The sequence below is a fragment of the Schistocerca americana genome, chromosome 3 (assembly GCF_021461395.2).
Source record: "Schistocerca americana isolate TAMUIC-IGC-003095 chromosome 3, iqSchAmer2.1, whole genome shotgun sequence".
NCBI classification, from domain to species: domain Eukaryota; kingdom Metazoa; phylum Arthropoda; class Insecta; order Orthoptera; family Acrididae; genus Schistocerca; species Schistocerca americana.
Genome location: NC_060121.1, coordinates 530,401,449 through 530,428,287, shown reverse-complemented (window position 1 = coordinate 530,428,287; position 26,839 = coordinate 530,401,449). Strand labels below are relative to the sequence as shown.

Sequence of the window (26,839 nt, the reverse complement as noted above, 5' to 3'; positions counted from 1 at the left end):
CCATGTTTACACCCTGCAATGGCTGGCTCTCTCCCTCTCCCCCTCATTCGCCCTCTCCCCCTCATTCGCCCTCTCCCCCTCATTCGCCCTCTCCCCCTCATTCGCCCTCTCCCCCTCATTCGCCCTCTCCCCCTCATTCGCCCTCTCCCCCTCATTCGCCCTCTCCCCCTCATTCGCCCTCTCCCCCTCATTCGCCCTCTCCCCCTCATTCGCCCTCTCCCCCTCATTCGCCCTCTCCCCCTCATTCGCCCTCTCCCCCTCATTCGCCCTCTCCCCCTCATTCGCCCTCTCCCCCTCATTCGCCCTCTCCCCCTCATTCGCCCTCTCCCCCTCATTCGCCCTCTCCCCCTCATTCGCCCTCTCCCCCTCATTCGCCCTCTCCCCCTCATTCGCCCTCTCCCCCTCATTCGCCCTCTCCCCCTCATTCGCCCTCTCCCCCTCATTCGCCCTCTCCCCCTCATTCGCCCTCTCCCCCTCATTCGCCCTCTCCCCCTCATTCGCCCTCTCCCCCTCATTCGCCCTCTCCCCCTCATTCGCCCTCTCCCCCTCATTCGCCCTCTCCCCCTCATTCGCCCTCTCCCCCTCATTCGCCCTCTCCCCCTCATTCGCCCTCTCCCCCTCATTCGCCCTCTCCCCCTCATTCGCCCTCTCCCCCTCATTCGCCCTCTCCCCCTCATTCGCCCTCTCCCCCTCATTCGCCCTCTCCCCCTCATTCGCCCTCTCCCCCTCATTCGCCCTCTCCCCCTCATTCGCCCTCTCCCCCTCATTCGCCCTCTCCCCCTCATTCGCCCTCTCCCCCTCATTCGCCCTCTCCCCCTCATTCGCCCTCTCCCCCTCATTCGCCCTCTCCCCCTCATTCGCCCTCTCCCCCTCATTCGCCCTCTCCCCCTCATTCGCCCTCTCCCCCTCATTCGCCCTCTCCCCCTCATTCGCCCTCTCCCCCTCATTCGCCCTCTCCCCCTCATTCGCCCTCTCCCCCTCATTCGCCCTCTCCCCCTCATTCGCCCTCTCCCCCTCATTCGCCCTCTCCCCCTCATTCGCCCTCTCCCCCTCATTCGCCCTCTCCCCCTCATTCGCCCTCTCCCCCTCATTCGCCCTCTCCCCCTCATTCGCCCTCTCCCCCTCATTCGCCCTCTCCCCCTCATTCGCCCTCTCCCCCTCATTCGCCCTCTCCCCCTCATTCGCCCTCTCCCCCTCATTCGCCCTCTCCCCCTCATTCGCCCTCTCCCCCTCATTCGCCCTCTCCCCCTCATTCGCCCTCTCCCCCTCATTCGCCCTCTCCCCCTCATTCGCCCTCTCCCCCTCATTCGCCCTCTCCCCCTCATTCGCCCTCTCCCCCTCATTCGCCCTCTCCCCCTCATTCGCCCTCTCCCCCTCATTCGCCCTGTCCCCCTCATTCGCCCTGTCCCCCTCATTCGCCCTGTCCCCCTCATTCGCCCTGTCCCCCTCATTCGCCCTGTCCCCCTCATTCGCCCTGTCCCCCTCATTCGCCCTGTCCCCCTCATTCGCCCTGTCCCCCTCATTCGCCCTGTCCCCCTCATTCGCCGTCTCCCCCTCATTCGCCGTCTCCCCCTCATTCGCCGTCTCCCCCTCATTCGCCGTCTCCCCCTCATTCGCCGTCTCCCCCTCATTCGCCGTCTCCCCCTCATTCGCCGTCTCCCCCTCATTCGCCGTCTCCCCCTCATTCGCCGTCTCCCCCTCATTCGCCGTCTCCCCCTCATTCGCCGTCTCCCCCTCATTCGCCGTCTCCCCCTCATTCGCCGTCTCCCCCTCATTCGCCGTCTCCCCCTCATTCGCCGTCTCCCCCTCATTCGCCGTCTCCCCCTCATTCGCCGTCTCCCCCTCATTCGCCGTCTCCCCCTCATTCGCCGTCTCCCCCTCATTCGCCGTCTCCCCCTCATTCGCCGTCTCCCCCTCATTCGCCGTCTCCCCCTCATTCGCCGTCTCCCCCTCATTCGCCGTCTCCCCCTCATTCGCCGTCTCCCCCTCATTCGCCGTCTCCCCCTCATTCGCCGTCTCCCCCTCATTCGCCGTCTCCCCCTCATTCGCCGTCTCCCCCTCATTCGCCGTCTCCCCCTCATTCGCCGTCTCCCCCTCATTCGCCGTCTCCCCCTCATTCGCCGTCTCCCCCTCATTCGCCGTCTCCCCCTCATTCGCCGTCTCCCCCTCATTCGCCGTCTCCCCCTCATTCGCCGTCTCCCCCTCATTCGCCGTCTCCCCCTCATTCGCCGTCTCCCCCTCATTCGCCGTCTCCCCCTCATTCGCCGTCTCCCCCTCATTCGCCGTCTCCCCCTCATTCGCCGTCTCCCCCTCATTCGCCGTCTCCCCCTCATTCGCCGTCTCCCCCTCATTCGCCGTCTCCCCCTCATTCGCCGTCTCCCCCTCATTCGCCGTCTCCCCCTCATTCGCCGTCTCCCCCTCATTCGCCGTCTCCCCCTCATTCGCCGTCTCCCCCTCATTCGCCGTCTCCCCCTCATTCGCCGTCTCCCCCTCATTCGCCGTCTCCCCCTCATTCGCCGTCTCCCCCTCATTCGCCGTCTCCCCCTCATTCGCCGTCTCCCCCTCATTCGCCGTCTCCCCCTCATTCGCCGTCTCCCCCTCATTCGCCGTCTCCCCCTCATTCGCCGTCTCCCCCTCATTCGCCGTCTCCCCCTCACTCGCCGTCTCCCCCTCACTCGCCCTCTCCCCCTCACTCGCCCTCTCCCCCTCACTCGGCCTCTCCCCCTCACTCGCCCTCTCCCCCTCTCCCTCCCCCTCGCCCCCTCTCCCTCCCCCTCGCCCCGTCTCCCTCCCCCTCTCCCCGTCTCCCTCCCCCTCTCCCCGTCTCCCTCGCCCCGTCTCCCTCCCCCTCGCCCCCTCTCCCCGTCTCCCTCGCCCCGTCTCCCTCCCCCTCGCCCCCTCTCCCCGTCTCCCTCCCCCTCGCCCCCTCTCCCCGTCTCCCTCGCCCCGTCTCCCTCCCCCTCGCCCCCTCTCCCCGTCTCCCTCGCCCCGTCTCCCTCCCCCTCGCCCCGTCTCCCCCTTTCCCTCCCCATCCCACCTCTTTCCCTCCCCCTCCCACATCTCTCCCTCCCCCTCCCACCTCGCTCACATGTTCCTGTTTTACTGTTATTTTGTTTGACCTGTGGTTTGCTCTCTCCTTGCTTCAGCACCATACCAAATATGGTCAGCATTATTGGACAGACTTGCACCTGAGGTACATGAATAACAATGATTATTTTTGTCACAAGCTGTGACATTGTCGCGAATAAAACAGTGACACTTATATACAATAAGTTTCCTTTAATTTACGTCTATGGTCACAAACTTTTTGCTAACATATTACAGGTTTCGGTCTATAATGACCATCACCAGATCTGTTTTATAAAAACAAAGTCCTAATGTGCTGCAGCCTTAGCGACATCGTCAAACGTTAAATGCAAAATCACCACCAGCATCGTCAAATATATATAAATAACATCATATGCACGAGTCATATTGTCAGTAACACCTTTTTTTAACAGTAGTGCTACTAACATGACTGGTGCATATGATTTTATTTGTATATATTTGATGATGCTGGTGCTGAATTTGCATTTAACATTTGACTATGCCACTAAGGCTGCAGTACATTAGGACTTTGTTTTTATAAAACAGATCTGATGATGGTCATTATAGACCGGTAATCTGTTAACAAAAAGTTTGTTACCATGAGACATGTTCTCTTGATATCCTCCTTCCTCTTCTTCATGTATCAGTTAAGTAAATGTAGTTTAATGGATAGGCATCATTGAATGAAACGGTTTCTAATTGAATCTGAGTATATTATATCATTATTTCATAAATATACTTCCTATGTAGAGCTAAAATTCAGTCCACTTGGATACACAAATAGTATTCACTTATTTATGTCTCAAGTTAGTCATTACTTTGTTAAATTCCACACGGTTGCTTTGAATAAAGAAAATACTGACTCAAGTGGAATAAATATTCACTCCATGTTCTCACTCCGCAGACTGACTGCTTCATACAATTTTAGCAGATGCTGAAAAGCTTACCATACACCCTAACTTCCAGGGAATCTGCACACGGACAGTGGTCTTTGGTCCATAGAGATAGGTAAGGGTAAAATTCACTATCTGTCCCCTCATGAGAGGTGAAGAGGGTTGTGAGGATGTGCTGAAGAAACAGTTTGAAAGTTTAAGCAATTTCCTGCCTGTTCTATACACTTGACGGCTACTCAGCACCACCTCTATTTAGTGAGCAGTGTTAGATACTTACATACGTATATTAGATAATTAAGTCTTTTCAGTTTACTTAGGAAGAGCATTGGCTTTGAACATGTTGTAGAGCTGAATATACATTCAGCTAATAGTTACTTCTGCTGTTTGACAGTAATTCAAATGATAGTGAGGGATCAAATGGATGCTGAGTGACTGTAAAAAGATAATGTAACAAATATAAGTACTTACATGACAAAAAGAAAAATGCTTTCCATACTAAAATATGGGACTGTGTAAACTGGAAACAAGTAAATAGAAAGAAGAAAAACAGGATGTAAATGTAAAAGTTGAGCTGTGTGGAAGACAGTGATAGGTGTCCCTTCCAACCTGTATGTAATGGTGCTTCTATTACACGGAACAGAAGCAAAACTTAATTCATTCATTTAAATGTTGAGATAAGAGTTGTAAACATCTTTTGAAATTTTTGGATTGTGATCGCTAAATCCATAGGTTATTTGTTTCTTAAAGTGACTTAACAGTTCCATGCTTTGCTTTACTGTACGTAGTTCTCATAATATTCAGTGAAGTGTTTATTTATTTATTTTTATGTTATGTATTATATTTTATCATTGTTTCATATGATGTTGTTTCCAGCAAGCAGAACTCTTACATTTCCTTACAGAGTAAAAGTAATTGAGAACTTTGATTAATTTGTTGCAGATATTTGGCTACAGCTGTTGTGTTTATTAGAAGGAGTAAGAGTCAGCAGTGCTGCAATAAAGAATGTTCTGGAGTTCACACATTATGACATCCGGAAGTCTATGATGCTTTTGCAGTTTTGGGTTCTTTCAGGAGGAGAAAATTTTCCATTTGATTGTGTTAGTAATGATGATTCTTTGCATCGAGTGGTTTGCAGTGAAAGTGCTGATAATTCAAACCTTAGCTGGAGCTCATTAAGTGAAGAAGTAACAATACCAGAAGAGAGTGCGAATTGTACTTGTTTATTCACAAACTGCAATAACGCTTTGTCCCATGAACTGAATATACCTTTCCCTCTGAATCTCTGTGGTGTGTGGTGGAATTTAGCACCTCTGCTTGGACTACCACAGGTAAAATTAAGGGAACGTAGAGAGGTATTGCTATGTGGAAACAAACAACCAAAGAAAAAAGAATGTGACACATTTTTGTACTATGATTCAGATTCAGCAGATGATGATAAAGGGAAAAAAAGTTGGTTTGACGTGGCTGACAGCACTGAGGATGACAAACATGTCAGCTGTGATAGTGAACATGTGCAAAACAGTAATATACAAACCCCTAACAAATGCAGCAACAAAGTAATTAAAGCTATGGCGGATCTGATGGACAGCTTATCATCTGTGGACGTAATGAATTTCACAGTTGAGAAATGCAGAGGCAATTCTGGATATCAAAAACTTAAAGTGCATTGCTGGGATCAAAAGCCACAGGACAGTACCTCATTACTGGAAGACCAAACAGCATTTTCAGCCTTGGAGCTACCATCACTTGCACACTGTTTAACTGAAAGAAGTATTGCTGCTTGCATAAAGGATCTAAATATTTTAGATCCTCAGAAATACAATCACGTTTTGCCTTCTCATGAAACTGTCAGGTATGTTTCTTAATAATTACCTTAAGAATAAGTGGAATTTTGAAGCAGTTAACTGTCCCAGGAAACTATTGCACAAATGTTTCAGTTTTCTTGTTCCTTGCATTAATTTCAGTACATAGTTCATCATATTTAATTATGTCTTTTGAAAGTTTAGTATTGTCAACATTTCACTTGTGTATTTTATTTAAATATTTTTGCAGTCTGTCTTTATATTTTTATCCATATATTACATGGCAGTTTGAAGTTCGGTGTACACTTATTTTGATCCTGTGACATTGTTCTAAGAGATATACAATCTGAGGCTGGAATACATCTACAAAGTTAGAGGGTGGTTTGAGACTGAAATGAAATGATCGTATGGCATTGTTGGCCGGGAGGCCCCATTTGGGGGGAGTTCGCCCACTGCATTGCAAGTCCTTTTTAGTTGACGCCACTTCGGTGACTTGCGAGTCAATGATAATGAAAATGTCGATGAAGTACACACAACACTCAGTTCCCTGCCGGGAATCGAACCCGGGCCTCCTGCATGATAGGCGGTAATGCTAATGTTACGCTACGGAGGCGGACAGTTTGAGACTGTCAAGCCAAGTCGGAAATATGCAACAGCAGAGCTGTTATTGAACCCAACGATTGTTTTGGATACTTTAAGTGCCTTTACTAGACATGGTCCATAGATGCGAGAGATGGACTGACAGAGGAAGTTGCTGGAATAAATGTGATAATGATAAATGGTCTGACAAGAGAGGAAGCTATAAGGTACGCTGTATATCAGTGATATGTCAAAAAAATAATTCGTGGTTGATTGCACTTAGAGTAATGATGAAATGGCCGGCCATGGTGGCCGAGCAGTTCTAGGCGCTACAGTCTGGAACAGTGAGACCGCTACGGTCGCAGGTTTGAATCCTGCCTCAGGCATGGATGTGTGTGATGTCCTTAGGTTGGTTAGGTTTAAGTAGTTCTAAGTTCTAGGGGACTGATGACCTCAGAAGTTAAGTCCCATAGTGCTCAGAGCCATTTGAACCATTTAGTGATTAAATCATGAAAAATGTTTAAGATATCAAGGTAATGCAATGAGTGGTTTTAGGTAGTGACCAAGGCCTGTTAGTAATGAACATAAAAGAAAAGTATGAGAGAAAGGAATAAAACCAAAGGTAAATAGGAAAATAAAAGTTAAATGTAGAATGGTTAAATGAATAGTGTTGGGGGGGGGGGGGGGGGGGGGGGTTGCTGCAAACTGATAAAGAAGAATGAAGTAGTTTAGTAGCATGCTGGCAGAAGCAACTGATGTATGTGGCGTGTAGAACAACTAGTAATTGGATGACATACAGAGCAATACCTTAGCAGAATTTTGAAACAAGAAAAGCTATTTTAAATTAAAGCATGTAAAGAATGATTCAACAAAATACATCGAAAGCAGGAGATGAAGGTACAAATGGTGGTTATAAAGGGAAAGAGAAAGTGGGTGGAAAAATGAACCATAATGACAGAACAGTATAGTAAAAGAAATAAGAAAATAGTGCATGAAATGACCAGAAATAGGAGAAACGGAATGGAAGAGAAGGTAAAAATGGTTGATAAAGATGGGAACAAGATGGAGGACACCCGAAAGGCTATGGAGGACTTATTTTTATCATTTGCTGAATCCAAACGGAGCAGTGGCAGAAGAGAGAAGATACTAGGATGAACTGGAAACAGGAGAAGATGTAATATGGAAAGAAGTTGTGGAAGCACTGAAGAACATAGAAGGCATCAGGATTGGAGGAACTAAGTGTGGAAATGATTAAAACAGAAGAGACGGAGTTACAGTGGCTGTATTGAGTTATGTGAATTATATGGAAAGTAAAGAAAACTCCAAAAAACTGTTAGATGGGAAGTATTGCTATTAATTTCTATACTTAATTGTGGCCGAGTTTCCCCCTCTTGTAACTATAATCTTCAAAAGATCCCTCAAACAAAAAATCATGCATAGTGGTTGGAAGAAAGCAAAGGCAACATCCCTTTACGAGAAGGGCAGAAAAAGTGATCCACAAATCTACCATCAAATATCTTTGACATCAGTTTATTGTAAAATATTGTAAACATGCTCTAAGGTCAAACATAATGAGGTACCTCAAACAGAATGATCTACTCCAGCCAGCCAGAATGGATTCCGAAAAAATCGATCATATGAAAACCAACTCGCACTTTTCTCACATGACGTACTGTGAGAGCTTTGAATCAAGGCAGCCAGGTGGTTGCAGTATTTCTTAGTTTTTGAAAAGCATCTGAACTCAATACCAATTTTAAGCTTATCATCAAAAGTATGATCATATGGGACATTAATTGAAATCTGTGACTGGACTGAGGTTATTAGGTAGGGATGAAGCACTGAGTTCTCGTGAGTGGAGAGTCATCAACAGATGTAGAGGGAACTTTGGGTGTGCCCCAGGGAAGTGTGTTGGGACCCTTGCTGTTCATGTTGTATATTAATGACCTTGCAGACAACAACAGTAGTCACCTCAGATTTTTCACATACGAAGCAGTTATCCATATTGAATAACTGTCTGACAGAAGCTGCACAAATATTCACTCAGATTTTGATAAGATTTGAATACAGTGCAAAGATAGAGAACTTGCATTAAATGTTCAGAAATGTAAAATTGTGCACTTTCTAAAAAGAAATCACACAGTATCCTATAACTTATATCAGTGAATCACAGACGGAATCTGTAAACTCATACAAATACCTGGACACAGCAATTCCATCATAATCACACAAGAGCCATAGTCCCAGTTGTAGATAAAGTAGGTAAGAGACTAAGAGTCATTGGTAGACTACTAGTAAAATGCAATGTCTACAATGGAGGCTACATACAAATCGCTCGTGTGATGCATCCTAGAATATTGCTCTCCTTTATGGGAGCCCACACCAAATAGGACTGACAGAGGATACTGAAAGGATACAAAGAAGGGCAGGTTTGTTCATTCTGTTGGGAGAGAGACATAAAAACGCTGGAAGAACTAAAATGGCAGATGAATGAAGATAGATGTGAACTATCCCTTTAAAACCTACTTATAAAGTTCTATGAATCTATGAATATATTTGAATATATTACAACCCTCTGAGTATCGCTTCCACAAACGTCGTAAAGAGAAGCTTAGGCTAATTACAGCATGCGCAGAGGTGTTGTAAGCAATTATTTTTCCGCGATCCGTATGTGAATAGTACAGGAAAAAGCACTAATAACTGTTACAATGGGACATACCCTCTGCCATGCACTTCTCAGTATGCAGAGCGTAGATGTAGACGTAGAAGTACCACATCACTGTAATAACAAGTGACCTAATGTATGCTTGTCCAAACATTTCGCAATCTGCATTTCGTGACCCACAAATACACCCTGACTCATGAGGTAGTCCTGTTATTCAGGGAACAGGCTGCCAACATATGCACCAGGAGGCAGTACCACTGGACTCTGTTGTTTCCAGAAACTCTGTGCACAATGGAAGCTTCTAACCATTGAAACTTCACTGAGATCGTGATCCATGATTTATGGAACACTGTGATGTCTTTGGGATAATCTTCAACCTATCTGCTCCCATTATAGCTGCTTCCATTCTGTGTCCCTATTCTTCCTGTCGCACCACTCCTTTTGAACCCTTCAAATTCAAAGCTTTATATGCCAGAACTCTGCTGTAGACTACTTTATACACAGATGGGACAGGAATCTAGTAGTGTCACAGAATAACCGCATCAGCATAGAACATTTGTTGCTGCATGGACATCGGAACTGTGAGAGGCAATGGCACCATACGATTGTCTGGGGTGTCACCTCCTGTGCTGCAGTCATGGTTGCCTTAGCAGTTGGGTGTGCTGTTTCTTCTCACCCCCCCCCCCCCCCCCCCCCCCACACACACACACACACACACACACATACACAGGCAAAAACACTTGAAATTTGAACTTCTTCCATCCAACTGAAACTCGGAACCATCACCATCGTCCTGAAAGCACATGTGCACTATTACTGAAAACCTACCAAAGCCTCACATCTACAGTGCCTATGACAATGGGGCTATGACCAGAAAAGTACCACAATAGTTAACTTTTATGCAATGTATTCCCATATTACTTTAATGTAAAATTAGGCCTATCCAGGAAGTAACCTATGTTACGCTACACATAAAATGCTGGAATAGTTGAATTAGTTTTATTAGATAAATCTTAGTTTGGACCTTAATATTTCTTTTCTATGTAATAACCATTCAGGTTTAAGTGCTTTTAATACATTGTGATGAGTTGACAAATTCCTCTGTATAAAATTTTGGCACATTGACTGGCAGCCAACCTCTTGACAGCAACTTGTAAGTCCTTCATTGGACTCAAAAGTTGTGGGAGCACTGTAGATGAACAAGAAGGAATGTGGCTTTCTTGTTACGTAGCTGTTAGCACGTTGATCTCAGATTTATTGCAGCATCTGGCCCCCTCACAAAGCTTCATGCAAACGGAGGTTACTTACCAGACACAGTAAAACCCTGAATTAATGATCCATGTTTTAAGGAAATCCGGCTTATAACAAATATTTCTCCTGGTCCTGGTGAAACCCCCACAAGAACAATATTACTCAGGTACACTTTTAATGAACCCTATTTTAAGAAAAATCCCACTTTTAAGGAATAAACAAGAAACATTCTGGCAATTAAGATCCAGTTTTTATGCAGTTCCTATTATGTCCATGTAAGTTTCTGATTTATTTAAAAATCAAAATGATGTGACTTACCAAATGAAAGTGCTGGCAGGTCGACAAATACACAAACGAACGCAAACATACACACAAAATTCAAGCTTTCGCAGCAAACTGTTGCCTCATCAGGAAAGAGGGAAGGAGGGGAAAGACGAAAGGATGTGGGTTTTAAGGGAGAGGGTAAGGAGTCATTCCAATCCCGGGAGCGGAAAGACTTACCTTAGGGGGAAAAAAGGACGGGTATACACTCGCGCACACACACACATATCCATCCACACATATACAGACACAAGCAGACATATTTAAATATGTTGAAAACGTAGGAGCACTGAATTTTCCTACTCACTTTTATCCACTGTTTGCAAGATGTCTTTATGTGAATAAAGGAAGAAAATAGACCTTGATGACAGTGGTTGGCATTTTTTCTGTACATCCATTGGTTGAGCCTTTTATGTATACAAGTGTGACTCCCCTGTACTTTGTGTACACTTTCCTTTATGCACAGGTGAGGAACCTGTGATTTTTTTGAATAAAGAATACGACGTTTTTTTGCAGTGTGGGGCAGACATCTAAATTCATTCAAATGGCTCCAAGAAAGTGGTCCCATTGACACTCTAAACACCAATCTTCTATCATCAGGTGTCTACAGCCTTTTGTTTTTGTATCATCTCTCCCTTTTTGTTCAATTTTTCCATCTCAGTTGGAGGGTAGTGTGTTTTCATATGGGGAAACCATTGTTTGCAGTTTTATTTGATGGTAATGAATTAATATGTAAATTAACTGTCTTTACTTTTCTGTTTGCTTGGAAGAGAGATTGACATTTAAATAAATACTCGTGCACGTATGCCATTTCATTTACAGGATTTAGTACAAGTTTCAGCAGAATAGGCTTATGATGAAATAACTTGGAGACAAACCTCTTGACAGTAAAAATAATCGACAAAAATTTAGTTCATCACTTCCAAGGCTCCCCCAGGGGGTCCACAACTCTTTTGTGGATACGTGCGTAGCGAGCACGGGACCCCGAGCTAATGTGGCCTTCCTTCCTTTCCGGGCTGCATACCTTCCCTTTCCGCATCCTTCCCCTTCCGCATCCTTCCCCATCCCCCATCTTCCTTCCTCCCCCCTCCCCCCCACCTCCGCCTCTTTCCTTCCCTTTCTCCCCCTCTGGGAGTATGTTTTGTGCCTACGTCCGGAGACAGATGCTCGAAAATGTAACACATTCTTTGCTTTCTCTGCTGGCAAGTCTTCGTCCTTCCTTTGTCCTTCTCTTTTCCTTACCTCTTCTCGTTGCCCTTTTCTCCGCTGCGGCATTTGAGACCTCTCTTCTTCCCTTTCCCTTTGTTTTTTCCTTTCTCTTTTTTCCTCCCTGTGCATGTCTGAAGGCCGACCCACGCATTTCCATGCGTAGTTGGTGATGGGGTAACGCGTAACTCCCTGCCCCGGGTAGACAGTTAGGACACGTATGTACCCCCTGGTAATGGCCAGGCCCAGGGAGGGGTGATTACCCGAGCTGATACCTTCCGAAAGTGCCGATTGGTCCCTCCATCTGCTTCTCGGGAGGTGTGACCTGAGGTGTGAACAATCACCTAAGGCGGGAGCGCCCTCAGAGAGGGCCCCCACATGGAAGGAGCGCACCATCGGAGACGCCGGTAATCATGGGGGATACTTTCGCAATGGTTTCCTCATCTTCTACTATGTCTGCTCACAAGCGTAAGTTCAATGAGTCTCAGCCACAGACAGTCCTTCCATCGTTGCCACAGTTCCTTGTTGTTTCTCGGTCTGACGAAGGTCACGACTTCTCCAGGTCAACCCTTTCATTATTCAGAAAGGTGTTGACGCAATTGCAGGTCCTGTAAAGTCTTGTTGCAGATTACGAAATGGCACCTTGTTGTTAGAAACAGTCAGTGCCCTCCAGGTACAAAAATTGCTGCGTACTTCACTGCTACACACCTTCCCTCTCCGGGTGGAAGCGCACCCCACTTTAAATTCATCACGTGGGGTCATTTATACACGCTCCCTCAACGGATTGTCCGACGAGGAAATTCAAGGAGGTGGAGGAGATTAGTGTTTAACGTCTTCGACAACGAGGTCATTAGAGACGAAGCGCAAGCTTGGGTGAGGGAAGGATGGGGAAGGAAATCGGCCGTGCCCTTTCAAAGGAACCATCCCGGCATTTGCCTGAAGCGATTTAGGGAAATCACGGAAAACCTAAATCAGGATGGCCGGAGACGGGATTGAACCGTCGTCCTCCCGAATGCGAGTCCAGTGTGCTAACCACTGCGCCACCTCGCTCGGTCGAGGAAATTCAACACTACCTGTCTGACCAGGGCGTAACGGCTGTTCGTAGAGTCATGAAAAGGGTTGACATGAACAACATTCCAACCCTTACTGTCTTCTTGACGTTTGACAGAGTTCAACTCCCATTGAAAATCAAAGCGGGCTATGAGATAATTTCCGTTCGCCCTTACATCCCAAACCCTACGCGTTGCTGTCGGTGTCAGCGGTTCAATCACACCAGCCAGTCCTGTTCCAATCCGGCCAAATGTGTTACGTGTGGCAAGGATACCCATGAGGGCGCTTGTCCACCTCCGTCCCCTCGTTGCATCAACTGTATGGGTGACCACGCTGCTTCCTCTCGAGATTGCCCCATTTTTAAAGACGAAAAGCTCATTCAGGAAATCAGAGTGAAGGAAAAGGTGTCGACCTTTGCTGCTCGAAAATTATTCGCCAGTCGATAGCCCACTGTGGCTCAGACAGGAAAATACAGCACTGTCCTTGCCTCTCCTCGGGCAACAAAGGAGGTGGCCACGCAGACTTGTGATCTCACCTTTAGTGCCACGGTCGTCAGATCGGCCAGCGCAAAGATCGCCCGTTCAACCTCCCCACTTTCGCCTGCTCACTCTATGGCTCACCCTTCATCGGGTTCTGCTAAATCTCGAGCCCAAAAGTCAGACAAGACTTCGAAAAAAGATCATACTCGTGAAGATTTTTTACGTACCCCAACTTCACAACCATCGGTTCCTCCTTCATCTAAACATCATGTTTCCAAGAAGGCTAATAAGAAACCCAGTTCCTCTCCTTCTCCGCCAAGGCGTGTCTTCATCTACAGCACCACCTGGCGGTAACCGCCCTCGGCTGTCTTCTGTGTCGCCGAGGCACACTGGTGGCGGCCAATCAACCGGCCGATCGCTGGTGGCAGGAGCTGCTCCTGAACAACCTATGGATCAGGATCTTCTGCCTTCAGCTGAATGCCGTTCCATGCTGTCGGTCGCAAGCTCTGAGCAGTCGTTGAGTTGACGGCAACTTTGGTCACATTCCTCCATTTTCTGTTCACCCTATGTCCATTATCCACTGGAATATCCGTGGCATTCGAGCCAATCGGGATGAATTGTCGATCCTCTTACGATCCTACTCGCCGGTCATCTTCTGTCTTCAGGAAACAAAGCTGCGTCCCCACGACCGCTTTGTTCTCTCCCATTTTCAGTCCGTCCGATTTAATCTCCCCTCTGTTGGAGGCACTCCAGCACATGGAGGACTTACGATTCTTCTCCATCATACTCTCCATTATCACCCAATCCCCTTAAACACTTCCTTCCAAGCTGTCGCTGTCCGTCTTTCCCTTTCTGGATACACCTTCTCTCTTTGTACTGTATACATTCCATCGTCCACACCAATGGCACGAGCTGATCTCCTTCATCTTCTTGGTCAGCTTCCAACCAGCAGGTTGGGGACTTCAATGCCCACCACCCACTTTGGGGACCTCCACATCCTTGTCCGCGTGGCTCACTATTGATCGACGTCTTCCACCAAGCGGATCTTGTTTGCCTCAACACTGGGGACCCTACATTTTTGTCTGCCTCCACGACAAATCTCTCTCGTTTGGACCTTTCGGCCGGTACTGTTCCGCTAGCTCGGCGCTTTGAATGGTTCGCCCTTGATAATACACACTCGAGTGGCCACTTTCCATGTGTCCTTAGACTGCAGCCTCAACTGCCACATATGCGCCCGCGACGCTGGAAGTTTGCCCAAGCCGATTGGACACTTTTTTCGCCTCTAGCAACATTCGATGACTGTCACTTTCCTAGCGTTGACGATGAGGTCGCACATATTACAGACATTATTCTTACAGCTGCAGAACGTCCAATACCACGCACCTCCGAATTGCCCCGGCACCCCCCCAGTTCCTTGGTGGAACGAGGCATGCCGTGATGCAATACGTGAGCGGCGACATGCTCTTCGCGTTTTCCGCCACCATCCTACTTTGGCCAACTGTATCCGCTATAAGCAGTTCCGTGCGCGATGCCGTCACGTCATCTGCGATAGCAAGAAGGCAAGCTGGAACTTCTTTACTAGCTCATTTAACACCTTCACTCCCTCCTCGGAAGTTTGGAGTCGGGTTTGACGGTTATCTGGCGCGCCTAGTTTCTCCCCAGCCTCTGGGCTCACTGTCGCGCATGATACGTTAGGGGACCCCATCGCAATTTCTAACTCATTGGGTCAACAGTTTGCTGAGATTTCGAACTCTTCAAATTACCCGCCAGCGTTTCTCCTGAAGAAACATGCTGCGGAAGTGCGACCTCTTGGTTTCTCCTCTCACAATCGCGAAAGCTACAATACTGTTTTCTCCGTGCGGGAACTCCAACGTGCACTCTCTTCTTCTCGCACCTCCGCCCCAGGACCGGATGGTATCCACATCCAAATGTTGCTGCATTTATGAACCCATAGTCTGCGTTACCTCCTTCGCCTTTATAATCGAATTTGGACCGACAGTACTTTTCCCAGACGGTGGCGGGAAACTATCGTCGTTCCTGTTCCAAAACCTGGAAGGGACAAACATCTCCCGTCTAGCTATCGCCCGATTTCTCTCACGAGTAGTGTCTGTAAGGTTTTGGAGCGTATGGTGAATTGCCGTTTAGCTTGGTGGCTGGAGTCCCGCAGTCTTTTTAACACCTGCCCAATGCGGTTTCCGAAAGCATCGTTCTGCAATTGACCATCTTGTTGTTCTCTCCACTTATGTTATGAACAATTTTCTCCGGAAACGCCAAACAGTAGCAATATTTTTTGATCTGGAGAGAGCATACGATATTTGTTGGAGGACAGGCATCCTCCGCACACTGTTCTCTTGGGGCTTTCGAGGTCGGCTGCCCCTTTTTCTTCGCGAATTTATGGCAGAGCGCACATTTGGAGTGCGGGTCACCACTACTCTCTCCCGTACTTTCTCCCAAGAAAACGGGGTACTCCAGGGCTCTGTGCTAAGTGTTGTACTGTTTGCCATTGCCATAAATCCCATTATGGATTGTCTCCTTCCTGATGTCTCAGGCTCCCTCTTTGTGGACGATTTTGCGATCTATTACAGCTCTCAACGGACCAGCCTTCTTGAATGATGTCTTCAAGGATGTCTCGGTCGCCTCCACTCTCGGAGCATCGAAACCGGCTTCCGCTTTTCTCCCGGTAAGACTGTGTGTGTTAATTTTTGGCGCCGTAAGGAGTTTCTTCCACCTTCCTTACATCTAGGACCTGCCAGCCTTCCGTTTTTGGACATCGCTAAATTCTTGGGTCTTAAGTTCGACAAAAAAACTGTGCTGGTCCTCCCACGTTTCCTGTCTTTCGGCTCGCTGTCTGCGATCCCTCAACACCCTCCATGTCCTGAATGGTACCTCCTGGGGAGCGGACCGAGTGGTCCTTCTCCACCTCTGTCGCGCCTTGGTGCGCTCGAAATTGGACTATGGAAGCATAGTTTACTCCTCTGCTCGTCCGTCTATTCTTCGGCGTCTCGACTCTATCCACCACCGTGGATTACGTTTAGTGTCTGGAGCTTTTTACACCAGCCCTGTGGAATGCCTTTATGCTGAGACTGCTGAACCTCCACTGTCCAATCGGCGAGCTGTCATTCTGAGTCGTTATGCTAACCACCTGTCTTCCATGCTTGCTAATCCGGCCCATGACATTTTTTTCAACGCCTCCTTGGATGTAGGGTATGCAGGCCGCTCTTTCTCCCTACTACCACTGGGAGTCTGCTTCCGTCAACTGCTCGATTCTCTTTCCTTCCGCTTTCCTAAAACCTTCTTGACAACGTGGGGTACAGCACCGCCTTGGCTCCGTCCCCGGACCTGCCTGCTCCATGACCTTTGTCAATTTCCCAAGGATGGTACCCCTTCACTTGTTTATCGTCGGGCATTTGCTGCTCTGTGTGCACAAATGAAGGAAGCCACATTTATTTACACTGATGGCTCAAAAACATCGTTAGGTGTAGGGAGTGCCTATATTGTTGGCGACACCCCAAATCGATTTCGGCTTCCTGACCAGTGCTCAATTTATACTGCAGAGCTTTATGCTGTTCTCCAGGCTGTCCAATACATCCGTCGCCATCAGCGGATACAGTATGTTATCTGTTCAGATTCTCTCAACTCTCTCCTCAGTCTCCAAGCTCTGTACCCTGTCCACCCTCTGATCCACCGGATTCAGGACTGCCTCCACTTGCTCCACTTGGGGGGCGTCTCTGTGGCGTTCCTCTGGATCCCAGGAGACATTGGTATCTGTGGAAATGAGGCGCCCGATATAGCGGCCAAGGCTGCAGTCTCTCTTCTTCAGCCAGCTATTTGCACGATTCCCTTCGCCGATCTACGGAGTGTTTTATGTCGTCATGTTACTCTTTTATGGCACGCACATTGGTCGACACTTCCCAATAATAAATTGCGGGACGTGAAAGCTCTTCCTTGTGCTTGGACCTCTTCCTCCCGAACGCGTCATTGGGAGGAGGTAATTTTAACTAGACTCCGGATAGGGCACTGTCTTTTTAGCCATCGACATCTTTTAAGTGGTGATCTTCCCCCACTCTGTCCCCACTGCTCTCAGCTGTAGACAGTAAGACACCTTTTACTTGAGTGCCCCTATTTTACTCCGTTACGCGTCCGTCTGCAGCTGTCACCTGATGTATCTTCCATTTTAGCAGATGACACGCACTCAGTCGATCATGTTCTCGAGTTTATTAATGCCAGTGAGATGACGTCAGTCATTTGAAGCTCTTTTTGGGACAACAACCCCCTTCTATAGTGGTTTTTTAAGCTTTCCTTCTATTTTTAGTTTCTCCAATTTTTTTAGTTTCGTTCCCATTTCTGCCTTTTCCTAAGTCACAGACTGGGCGCTAATGACCGTAGCAGTTTTGCGCCCTAAAACCATTAAAAAAAAAAATTAAAAAAGAAACCACTTCCAAGGCTTATACAGTTTCTTCATGTCTGCGTGTCGTGTTTGTGTTTTAAAATATTCTTTTATCTTCCATACTCTATTGTAGACAGGACATTCTCTACAGTGCACCAGGTGACTGTACAGCTAACCCAACAAGCACAAGATATGCATTATAGAATTTAATGTGCAAGTTTGCCACATTTTCTTCTGATCGCCTTTCCATTACGTACCAAGCTGCTGTAGCCAAAGTTTAGAATTTATTGCAGTGTAATGAGGTAAGAAAATGGGGATCTACTTGTACAAGAAGGAAATCTACCTTTATGTACTATGGCAACACTGATGAACTGAAGGTAAGTATTCTCCTGCTTTTGGCAGTCCCCCATTTACTTGCTTATTTATGTTTCTTATCTCTTCAATTAAGGAATTTTCCTACTTATCTTTAATGTCAGATGACCATACACCAAAGAATGAGATAACTCCTTTACTGCAATCAAATGTGATGTGTTTATCATATTGTATATTATCCGCTCAAAAGATGCTTGTGCTCTAAAGATCCGATGTATGACTTATAACCATTTCAATCGATACGGTATCACTGTGCAGCCTTATAATTGATTTCAGTGTACCATCTACACCTACAAACGCTTTTAGATTTTTAAATAAGGAGAGCTTTTGAAAAGTCTTCTACTCTTTTTCTATGACGATAAAAGCACATTGTACAAAACTTGACATGTTGTCATGCTGTTATTTTATGCAGTTGATTTTTCAATGGGACAATAAATTCAGCCAATCTTGGCTTGGTGGGTGATAGTGTCTCGTGATAGTTCAGTGATACTGCAGCACACTACCGAAAGTCAACCTGAAAAGCTGAAATAACCCCTTGTGGTCACTGATTACAACAATTTGAATAAGGTTAGTTCCGGAAAAGAAGTGGCGTGCATCAAGATTTTTTTTTATGTTGTGGCAAAGGAAAAAATCTGTCTGTGGATTTATTGTTGCCTTGAAATCTACACATGAGCGTAATTTGCCTGAAGGTTTCTTTATTAAATCTAAAGGTGATGCCCACTGACTGGCTGTGACAGAGAAAATCACACCATTGTCCTGTCAAGATAGTGTTCTTACACCACCTGATCTCTGATAGCTTGAGGGATTGGCCTTGCGTGAGAAAACTATGGTTGTGCATTGTTTTTTCATGGTAATCTGAGCCTCAAAATTAGTAGCTTTGCGTGTGCCTTCGTGAAAAATATCACTAGATTCATCACTAAGTTTAGCTACCCTGTCCACAGGCACAGAAGAGTTCACAGAGAGATCATCATCTTAAGTGTGCAACCCAAACGAATCAAAATATTCCACGGCAAAAATATTTTCACTGTCACTAAATGAAACTGTTTTTGTGATAATACGAAAAGTGGCAGTAGGCTGCAAATATCTAGCACAGGAACGTCATGATTAGAAAGAGTTGCCTCTTGACTAATGTAGCTTAGGCTTGCCTAACAGTTCATAAGTATTTCTGTTCAATAGTCACTGATGCATCAGTGTCTAACTGCATGCATACTTCACAATTGCCAATCTGTAAAACGACAAAAAAATTATTGGCCTGAAATTGAATGAAAGAAGGATCTGACTGCTGCCCTTGATTTGCACTGTGTAACCTCCGAGGCAGTACATGGCGTTGAAAAAACTACATTGACATTCATCGACTTAGACTTTAGAGAATCCGCAGAGTGCTTATTGCACTTGCGGTTTTGCAAACAGACAGCTTGAACGTGACCAGTCTTGCAACAATGACTATACTGTCACAAGAGGCGCATTCTTGGCACCTGTGTGCTGTGAAACATTAAGGGCAAGATTTAACACTGCTACTAAGCTGCCGAGCACATTGGGTCTGTTTTAGTTTATGTGCTGTGGTAAGTGAACTACAGGCGCAACCTGTGTTCTGCTTCTGTGTGTTGCACAGATAGGATTGGAATCATTTCATATGAGTCCTGATGCTCAAGTAGTTTCAAAGCCTGTTGCAAACTAGGGTCAGGATATTTGAGAATCTATTCATGTATGTTAGGATCTGACACATTCTGAGTAGTGGCATCCCTAATCATGACATCACTATAGTAATGTCCACACTCACACTTAAATTTGCAGTAGTGTGTAAGCCTATGTAAATCTGGTACCCACTGTTTATTAGTGTGATTAGATTGCCTCCACAAATGAAAGATTTTGTAATGCACTGCTGCCTCATTATCTGTTCATCATAGTACTTGTCTAGGGCAGCAGTTAGTTCATCATATGGAACATTTTCAAGGTGAATGGTAGAGAAAAGTTCGCAGGAGAGCTGGTAGATGGACATTCCTACTGTACAAGAAAATAAAATTGGCTTGAACCTATGTTCAGTGTAAAGCACCTGCAGGTGGGTGTTGAGCTGTGTGCAATAGCCGAACCATTCCTCTTGCGTGAAGTCAAAAGGACGGAATGGTGGTACCGAAACAGGTGCTGCTGGCTGTGGTGATGCTGCACTTGGTAGAGGCAGTGGCACAGGGTTTGCTTGCACAGTGAGCAATCTTGTCATCATTTCCATAAGTTGGTTCATCTGCTGCACTTGAAACTGAACAATCTGTGTTACTGATAATTCTTTGTCGCCAGGAGGTTATCTGGTGAGTAATAGAACCAAATCAGCACACTTGTCAGTGTAGACTTTTCACCAGTGTTGGATCTGCCAGGGTAGAGGTTCAGGAATAAGTGGGTTCTCAGACAGAAAGCAAAAATAATTAGACGTACAGGTAACTTGAGTGACGCTGGATTTACTTTAATGCAGCAAGTCCAGTTACATTCTAGAAATATGTTAATCAGAGCACAGTCATTACAAACATCGCAGTAGAGGGAAACCTACGAATAAGCCTGCTAATGCACTTGGTATCAAACTGGGCGGGATTGATGCTCTCTCTCTCTCTCTCTCTCTCTCTCTCTCTCTCTCTCTCTCTCTCATAACGCCATATCAGTGGTGCTTCTAGGGTGTACAATAGGAGGATTGGCGAGGCCATCTCAAGGTTAAGTGCCAATCTCAGGATGTGGTCTGCCTGGCGTATTGATAATGTACAACACCACTCAAACCACTGTGTCTTGTTTTATTTGATACCGTTCTCCATCCTGCAATATGTTAGGGAAATACTTGTTCACGCAGAGACCCATGTGCACCTGCCTCTACTTCTACATACATACTGTGGAAACCACTGTGTCATACATGTCAGAGACTACTTCTCTGTCTATGAGTTATTAGATATTTGATTCACAGGTTCTTAAAACTTTGTAAGTAGGCTTTCTCGGGGAACTTCGCACTTATCTTCAGGTATCTGCCAGTTCAATTTCTTTAGCGTCTCTATGATAATCTCCTGCGGATCAAACCTGTGTGACCATTCATGCTGCCCTTCTATGTGTACCTTCAGTGTACCTTTTTAGTACTATTTGCTATGGGTCCCTCATAGTAGAGCAATGTTCTAGGATGGGTTGCATGAGTGGGTTTGCAAGCAATCTCCTTTGTAGAGTGTTGCGTTTTCCTAGTATTGTACCAATATATTGAAGTCTACCACCTACTTTAACTTTATCATTTAATTTCTTATCACTACAAAGTGTTCCACTCGGGTATTTGTATGAGATTACCAATTATAACTGTTACTCATTGATGTTGTAACATAGGACATTATGTTTTGTTATATTATGACATGCACAATTTTATATTTCTGAATATTTAAAACAAATTGTCAATCTTTGCAACACTTCGAAATCTTACCAGAGCTGACTGAATATTTGTGCAGCTTTTTTCAGCAGTACTTCATTATAGATAACTGCATCATCTGCAAAGAGTGAGAGATTAGTATTAACCTTGTGTGCAAGGTCATTAATACACAACATGAACATCGTACGTTTCTGGGACACACACAGTTATTTCTACATCTGTCAATATCTCTCCATGCCTGATAATATATTGCATCATCTCTACCAAAAAATCCTAAGTCCACTAACCAATTTTGCTGGACATCCCATACAATCATAGTTTTGATAATAAAAGTGGATATGGTACTGAGTCAAATATTTTGGGAAATTAAGAAATACTACAGTGATCTGCCTCCCTTGATGCATGGCTTTCAGTATGTCATGTGAGACAAGCACAAGTTGGGTTTCACTATGTTGACATTTTCAAAATCTCTGCTTGTTGGCTTGGAAGAGGGCAATCTGTTAAAGATACCCCATCGTGTTTGAGCTCAGAGTACTTTCTAAGATTCTGCAACAAATGGATGTCAATTGTACTGGACAGTAGTCATAGGGATCAGTTTTGCTATGTTCTTTTAGACAGTTGTGACCTGTGCATCCTTCCAACTACTGGGCATGGTTTTTTGTTTGAGGGATTTGTGGTAGATTATAATTAAGAGGGGCTAACTTAGCTGGAAATTTGGTGTAAAATCATATAAGAAGTCCATTGGATGCTAGAGCTCTGTTCTGTTTAGTTTCTCTATATTGCTTGAATTTGCCATGGTGGGAGAATTAAATCAGGTCAATATCACTCTGTTTTGCTTTGTGAAGGAATCACTATTTCAATCAGTAGGTTACCATTGTGCAACCTTTTAACTGATTTCAGTATACCTGCTGAACCTGAATACCCACAAACCAGTCTGTTGCAGCAAGGTAACTGTACTCCTGTGTTTTTGTTAGTTAGCTCTGAAAAGGACATTGTCTGAAAGCTTAGCAATGATTTCAGTCATGTTTATGCACCTGTCTACAGCTCAATGCCTCAGCTGTACAGTGTATGAACCTTTTCTCCTTACATTATATGAACTGTGGAATAATGTTTAAATGCAGATAGATTTTCAGAATGAAACTTGTAAGTAGATGACAAATACAGTTACTTACCAGGCAGCAACTGGTAAGAGAGATTTTCTGAGCAAAAGATTCCATTGTAGAGCAAAAAAATATGAATTGTTGGAAAAGTAGGATGTTTCAATTAATGTTTTTAACTTATTCAAGTGTTCTGCAAGGTATTGTAGGAGATAGCTACTGTAGAGATTTTCTGCGATAAAAGAAAAATTCAAGGTAGCATTTCTTGGTTGTGTCAACCTCCCATCAGTCTTCTGACTGGTAAGATATGGTCAGTCATGATTTCCTTTTCTTTACTATCATCTTCATCTCAGAGTAGGAGTTGAACTCCCTCTTGCAACATGGAAGTAATCCTTTGATGTCTGGTCATCCTGTCCCTTCTTATAGTCAGTAATTTTCAGATATTCCTTTTCTTGCTGATACTTTGCAGCAGCTCTTTCCTTCCTTATCAGTCCACTTAATTTTCATGATCCATCTGCAATGACAAATCGCAAAAGGTTCAGTTCTATTCTTTTCCGGTTTTGCCGTAGTCCATGACTCATGCCCACATAGTGCTATGCTCTAGGCATAAATTATTGGAAATTTCTTTGTAAAGTTAAGAACCTTGTTTCATACTACTAGGTAGTTTTGGTGAGGGAAGCAGCTGAGTTCGGCATTTAATTTGTAAATGATATGTTTCTTCTGCAGTTCGTAAAATTTGTTTGTTGACTGTTACAGGTTAATTTCTGAAGAGCACTTTCTCAGTTCTGCCGTGTGGGATATTGTTCCACAATCGTGTTGGCTGAGCCGAAATGCAATGTCTACAGATTATTGCCCCCTGATACGTAGCATGAGCCGCTTGCAAGATAGTCATTTAAGAATTGAGCAAATGGCTACAACAAGGTGCCGACAACGTTACTTTCATTATTTGAAAGATCTCGGTACCTCGGCAGATATTGCAACATGTAAAGCTCTTTGCTCAGTTTTAAATAATTAATAGTTCACTGTGTGAAGTAAATTCAGGATAAGTGCAATTATTTTGTGAAATAATTTTTATTGTATATCATATTTTTGTAAGTTTTTAATAGTTTGTTTTATGGGCTGAAGCAACAGGTAATTCATGAACTTCGACACCTGTAGTAAAATGTGTGCACATCATCATGTTACTGTAAGAAATTGTGGATAAGTGTTTGTAAAATAATTTTATATACTGCACATTCTTTTAGAGGGACCAAATAGCTTTATAAATATATGGCAAATCTTTTTTGTACAAATCTTTTATATCTGTGTCTCATCAGCAGTGATGTAAAATGATCATGAAAGCATGTACCTGAGGATGATTTTAAGGTGTAATCTGTTACTTACAGATATTAAAATTATGTTTGTTACATACTTTTAATTGGCCTATTGCAATATCAATAACATATCATTTCTTTTCTTATATTGTATACAGCCATGAACAGGTTTCTAAATAAGATTACCCAGCATGGAAAGCGTTTTTAATGTATTGAGGAGAAAGACATTACTATACAATATACATCTGGCAATATAGTCAGATGAAAATCACTTGTTGGTTGTCATTTCAAATCTTGAAACTGAACTCTTCCAATTGGCTCATTGTTATACGTGAACTATTTGCTCTTACCAGTGTGCCACAACATGAAAGAACAGTGTTTCAGTTAGTGCAGCGTGCTTGCATAATCTGTTATTTTTAGTACTTTCAAAAGAAAATTATAGGTTAGTAAGGGAAGTGAACCAGCAGCATCATGTCTTCAGAAACGGAGCAAGGAAAAAAGTTCTGGGAAACAATCTATTTTCCTTCCGAAAGTATTCATTTTGTCATTATGTACATATTTACCACTGTTGTAGAGATTCACTATACTCTGAGTACTTGTAGGTCTCTGTTTCAAATTGTTGATGGGGCCATGTGGTGACACAGACTTCGTCTAGACTGAAAAGATGAGGCTACATGTCTGCCATTCTGTTATGACAGATTGGACTGACAACAAACGAAATTAAGTTGCACTTCCACTGGCAAAGTTGACGGAATTATTTTCTCAGATGATCATGCATGCCATGCCCTGATTACGGAATGGATTACAAAACATTTTTAAGGATAAGTTCCTGGTGTACTCGTGAGACAAAGAAATCGCTCAGTGCTATTGATAACAGCAAGTTATTTTTGATGGCATACTGAAACAAGTATAATTACACAAGCCCAAGTTCCTGAATTACATTATTTATGAGGTACATAAACATGACTGTCACGTTACAAGACTGCCTTCGTATCCCTCTTACTATAACTCGTAGATGCAGAGGAGAGATATGTTACTCATAAAAATAAAAAAGATGTGTTTATTTTAATGGAGTTAATTCTTTTTTATGATTAACTATTGTAATCAATCTGTCTTGTTTTGAAATGGGTAGACATCTTTCTGTTGATTATCACTCTAATTTTCAGAAGCTGCTGAACAGCTGAAATTAATGATTAGTTCCTTTACAGAATCATTGAGGATAATTCAATTATCCCATACTTAGTGAGTTACCTGTTTTCAGACGCAATGAATCACTCCTCCAGTACATTTTAGTAACATTTTCCATGTCCTGAAATACTGATTCTTAGTTTTCTCTAGTAATAAACTTTTAAAAAAGGTATGAAACATAGGCAGAAAATGATATTTTTCTTGTATAAACATTTAATGTTACTGGACTTTGAAAAACAGATGCTTCACAGCAGGGAAAACATTACTGCAATAGACTGGAGGAGTGCTGTGTTTGCACATAAACAAAACAGAAGTGGTACAGAATAATGAAAACCTGACCAATGACGCTGTAATGGGACTAAATACTACTTTCAACTGTTCACGTAGTATTGAAAATTAGCAGTCGTGAACAGAATGATGTCTGCATGCTTCAGTTACAGAATCACAATGTTTCATCAAGGACAGTCAGTTAAAAAGACTTTTTCTTTTTGACAGTAATAAAACTTTCTTTTATATATGTATGATTACTTTAAAGTGACAGGGTAAGGAGACAATCTTACAACTTATAAATACAAGCTATTTCATCAATGATGTACTTCAGGAATTTGTGTTTGTGATATGACATTACAGCTTTGGTGAAGGTATAAAAACACAACACTGGCTTCTCTCTCTCTCTCTGTGTGTGTGTGTGTGTGTGTGTGTGTGTGTGTGTCCAGAAAGTATTACCATTGCTATTATTATATACTACAAACGTGTTCTCATTTCTAAATCTCAGTACTATGTTGTGTGTTACTATTAGTATTAGTCACAAAATTGAAAGGACACAGCCAATTCCTATCACACCACTTTGGGTCCATTTTAAAGATGACACATTGAGTTGCAGATAGGCGCAATGAAAAGCCTCTTACATATGAAACATTCTTCAGAAAAGGAATTGTCCACACATTTACGCAAGCAAGCACATATCACCCATGTGATTGCTACCTCTGGCCGCTCCAGCCAGACAGCAACTAAAACGCATTGAAATGGAGCAACAATCCAGAATGGGAAGGGGGAAGGATAGCAGAGAATGGATGGGGGAAAAGGAATCGACACTGCCTGGCGGAGCATGCTGGGTCTAGCTGTGGCAAGGCAGGGCTGACAGTTGCAGTGTCGGGAGGCCATGGGGAAGGGAGAGAAGGGAGGAAAACAAGGAGTGGAATTGAGAGGAGCAGAGAAGGGGAAAACACTGATGAAAGTGCGAGCAGAGAGCAGTACACATAGAGGACGTGGGGAGGTGAATTGTGAAGAGGCGACAGGAGAGAGGGAGCTGAGACAGTTGGGTGGGGACATTAGGCTACCATAGGTTGAGGCTGTTGTAGTGTGGCCAGATGTAATGGTTGTGTGTCTGAGGTGTGCTTGCTTGTATGAATATGTGCATTTCTCTTTTTCCAAAAAAGTGTTTGGCTGAAAGTTTATATGCAACAGTCTTTTCATCGTGCCTGTCTGCAACACAAGGTGTCATATTTACAGAGAGTAGTAATCTATGCCTTTCATAAAATCGTTGATATTCCAACCTGGACTTTACGTTGTTTGGTTTTGGCTAACGGCTTTTTTTTCATCCCGCAACATTTTAATGCTTTCCTTTGTTACTTTTCTCTAAAACATTACTCAAGTCCACACTTTCTCTTCTTTCTTGTGTTTTTTCTTTGCCTTTCAAGCCACACATGCTTAGAGTCACACTATGGTCTCATCAGTGCACGTAACACGGTTGCATAACTGTATGGATTG

The 26,839-nt window shown here is 44.5% G+C and overlaps 1 protein-coding gene across 1 annotated transcript in view; it reads left to right on the top strand.

The window, feature by feature from the left end:
* Nucleotides 1–23,985, top strand: part of LOC124605530 (ATPase family AAA domain-containing protein 5) — an 88,371-nt gene extending 64,386 nt beyond the window's left edge. Inside the window, exons 9-10 of the mRNA XM_047137278.1 lie at nucleotides 4,920–5,832; nucleotides 23,325–23,985. Coding sequence (XP_046993234.1) covers nucleotides 4,920–5,832; nucleotides 23,325–23,583 — 1,172 coding nt within the window. The 3' untranslated portion in view covers nucleotides 23,584–23,985. The remainder of the gene's footprint in view (nucleotides 1–4,919; nucleotides 5,833–23,324) is intronic.
* Nucleotides 23,986–26,839: the final 2,854 nt, after the last annotated feature.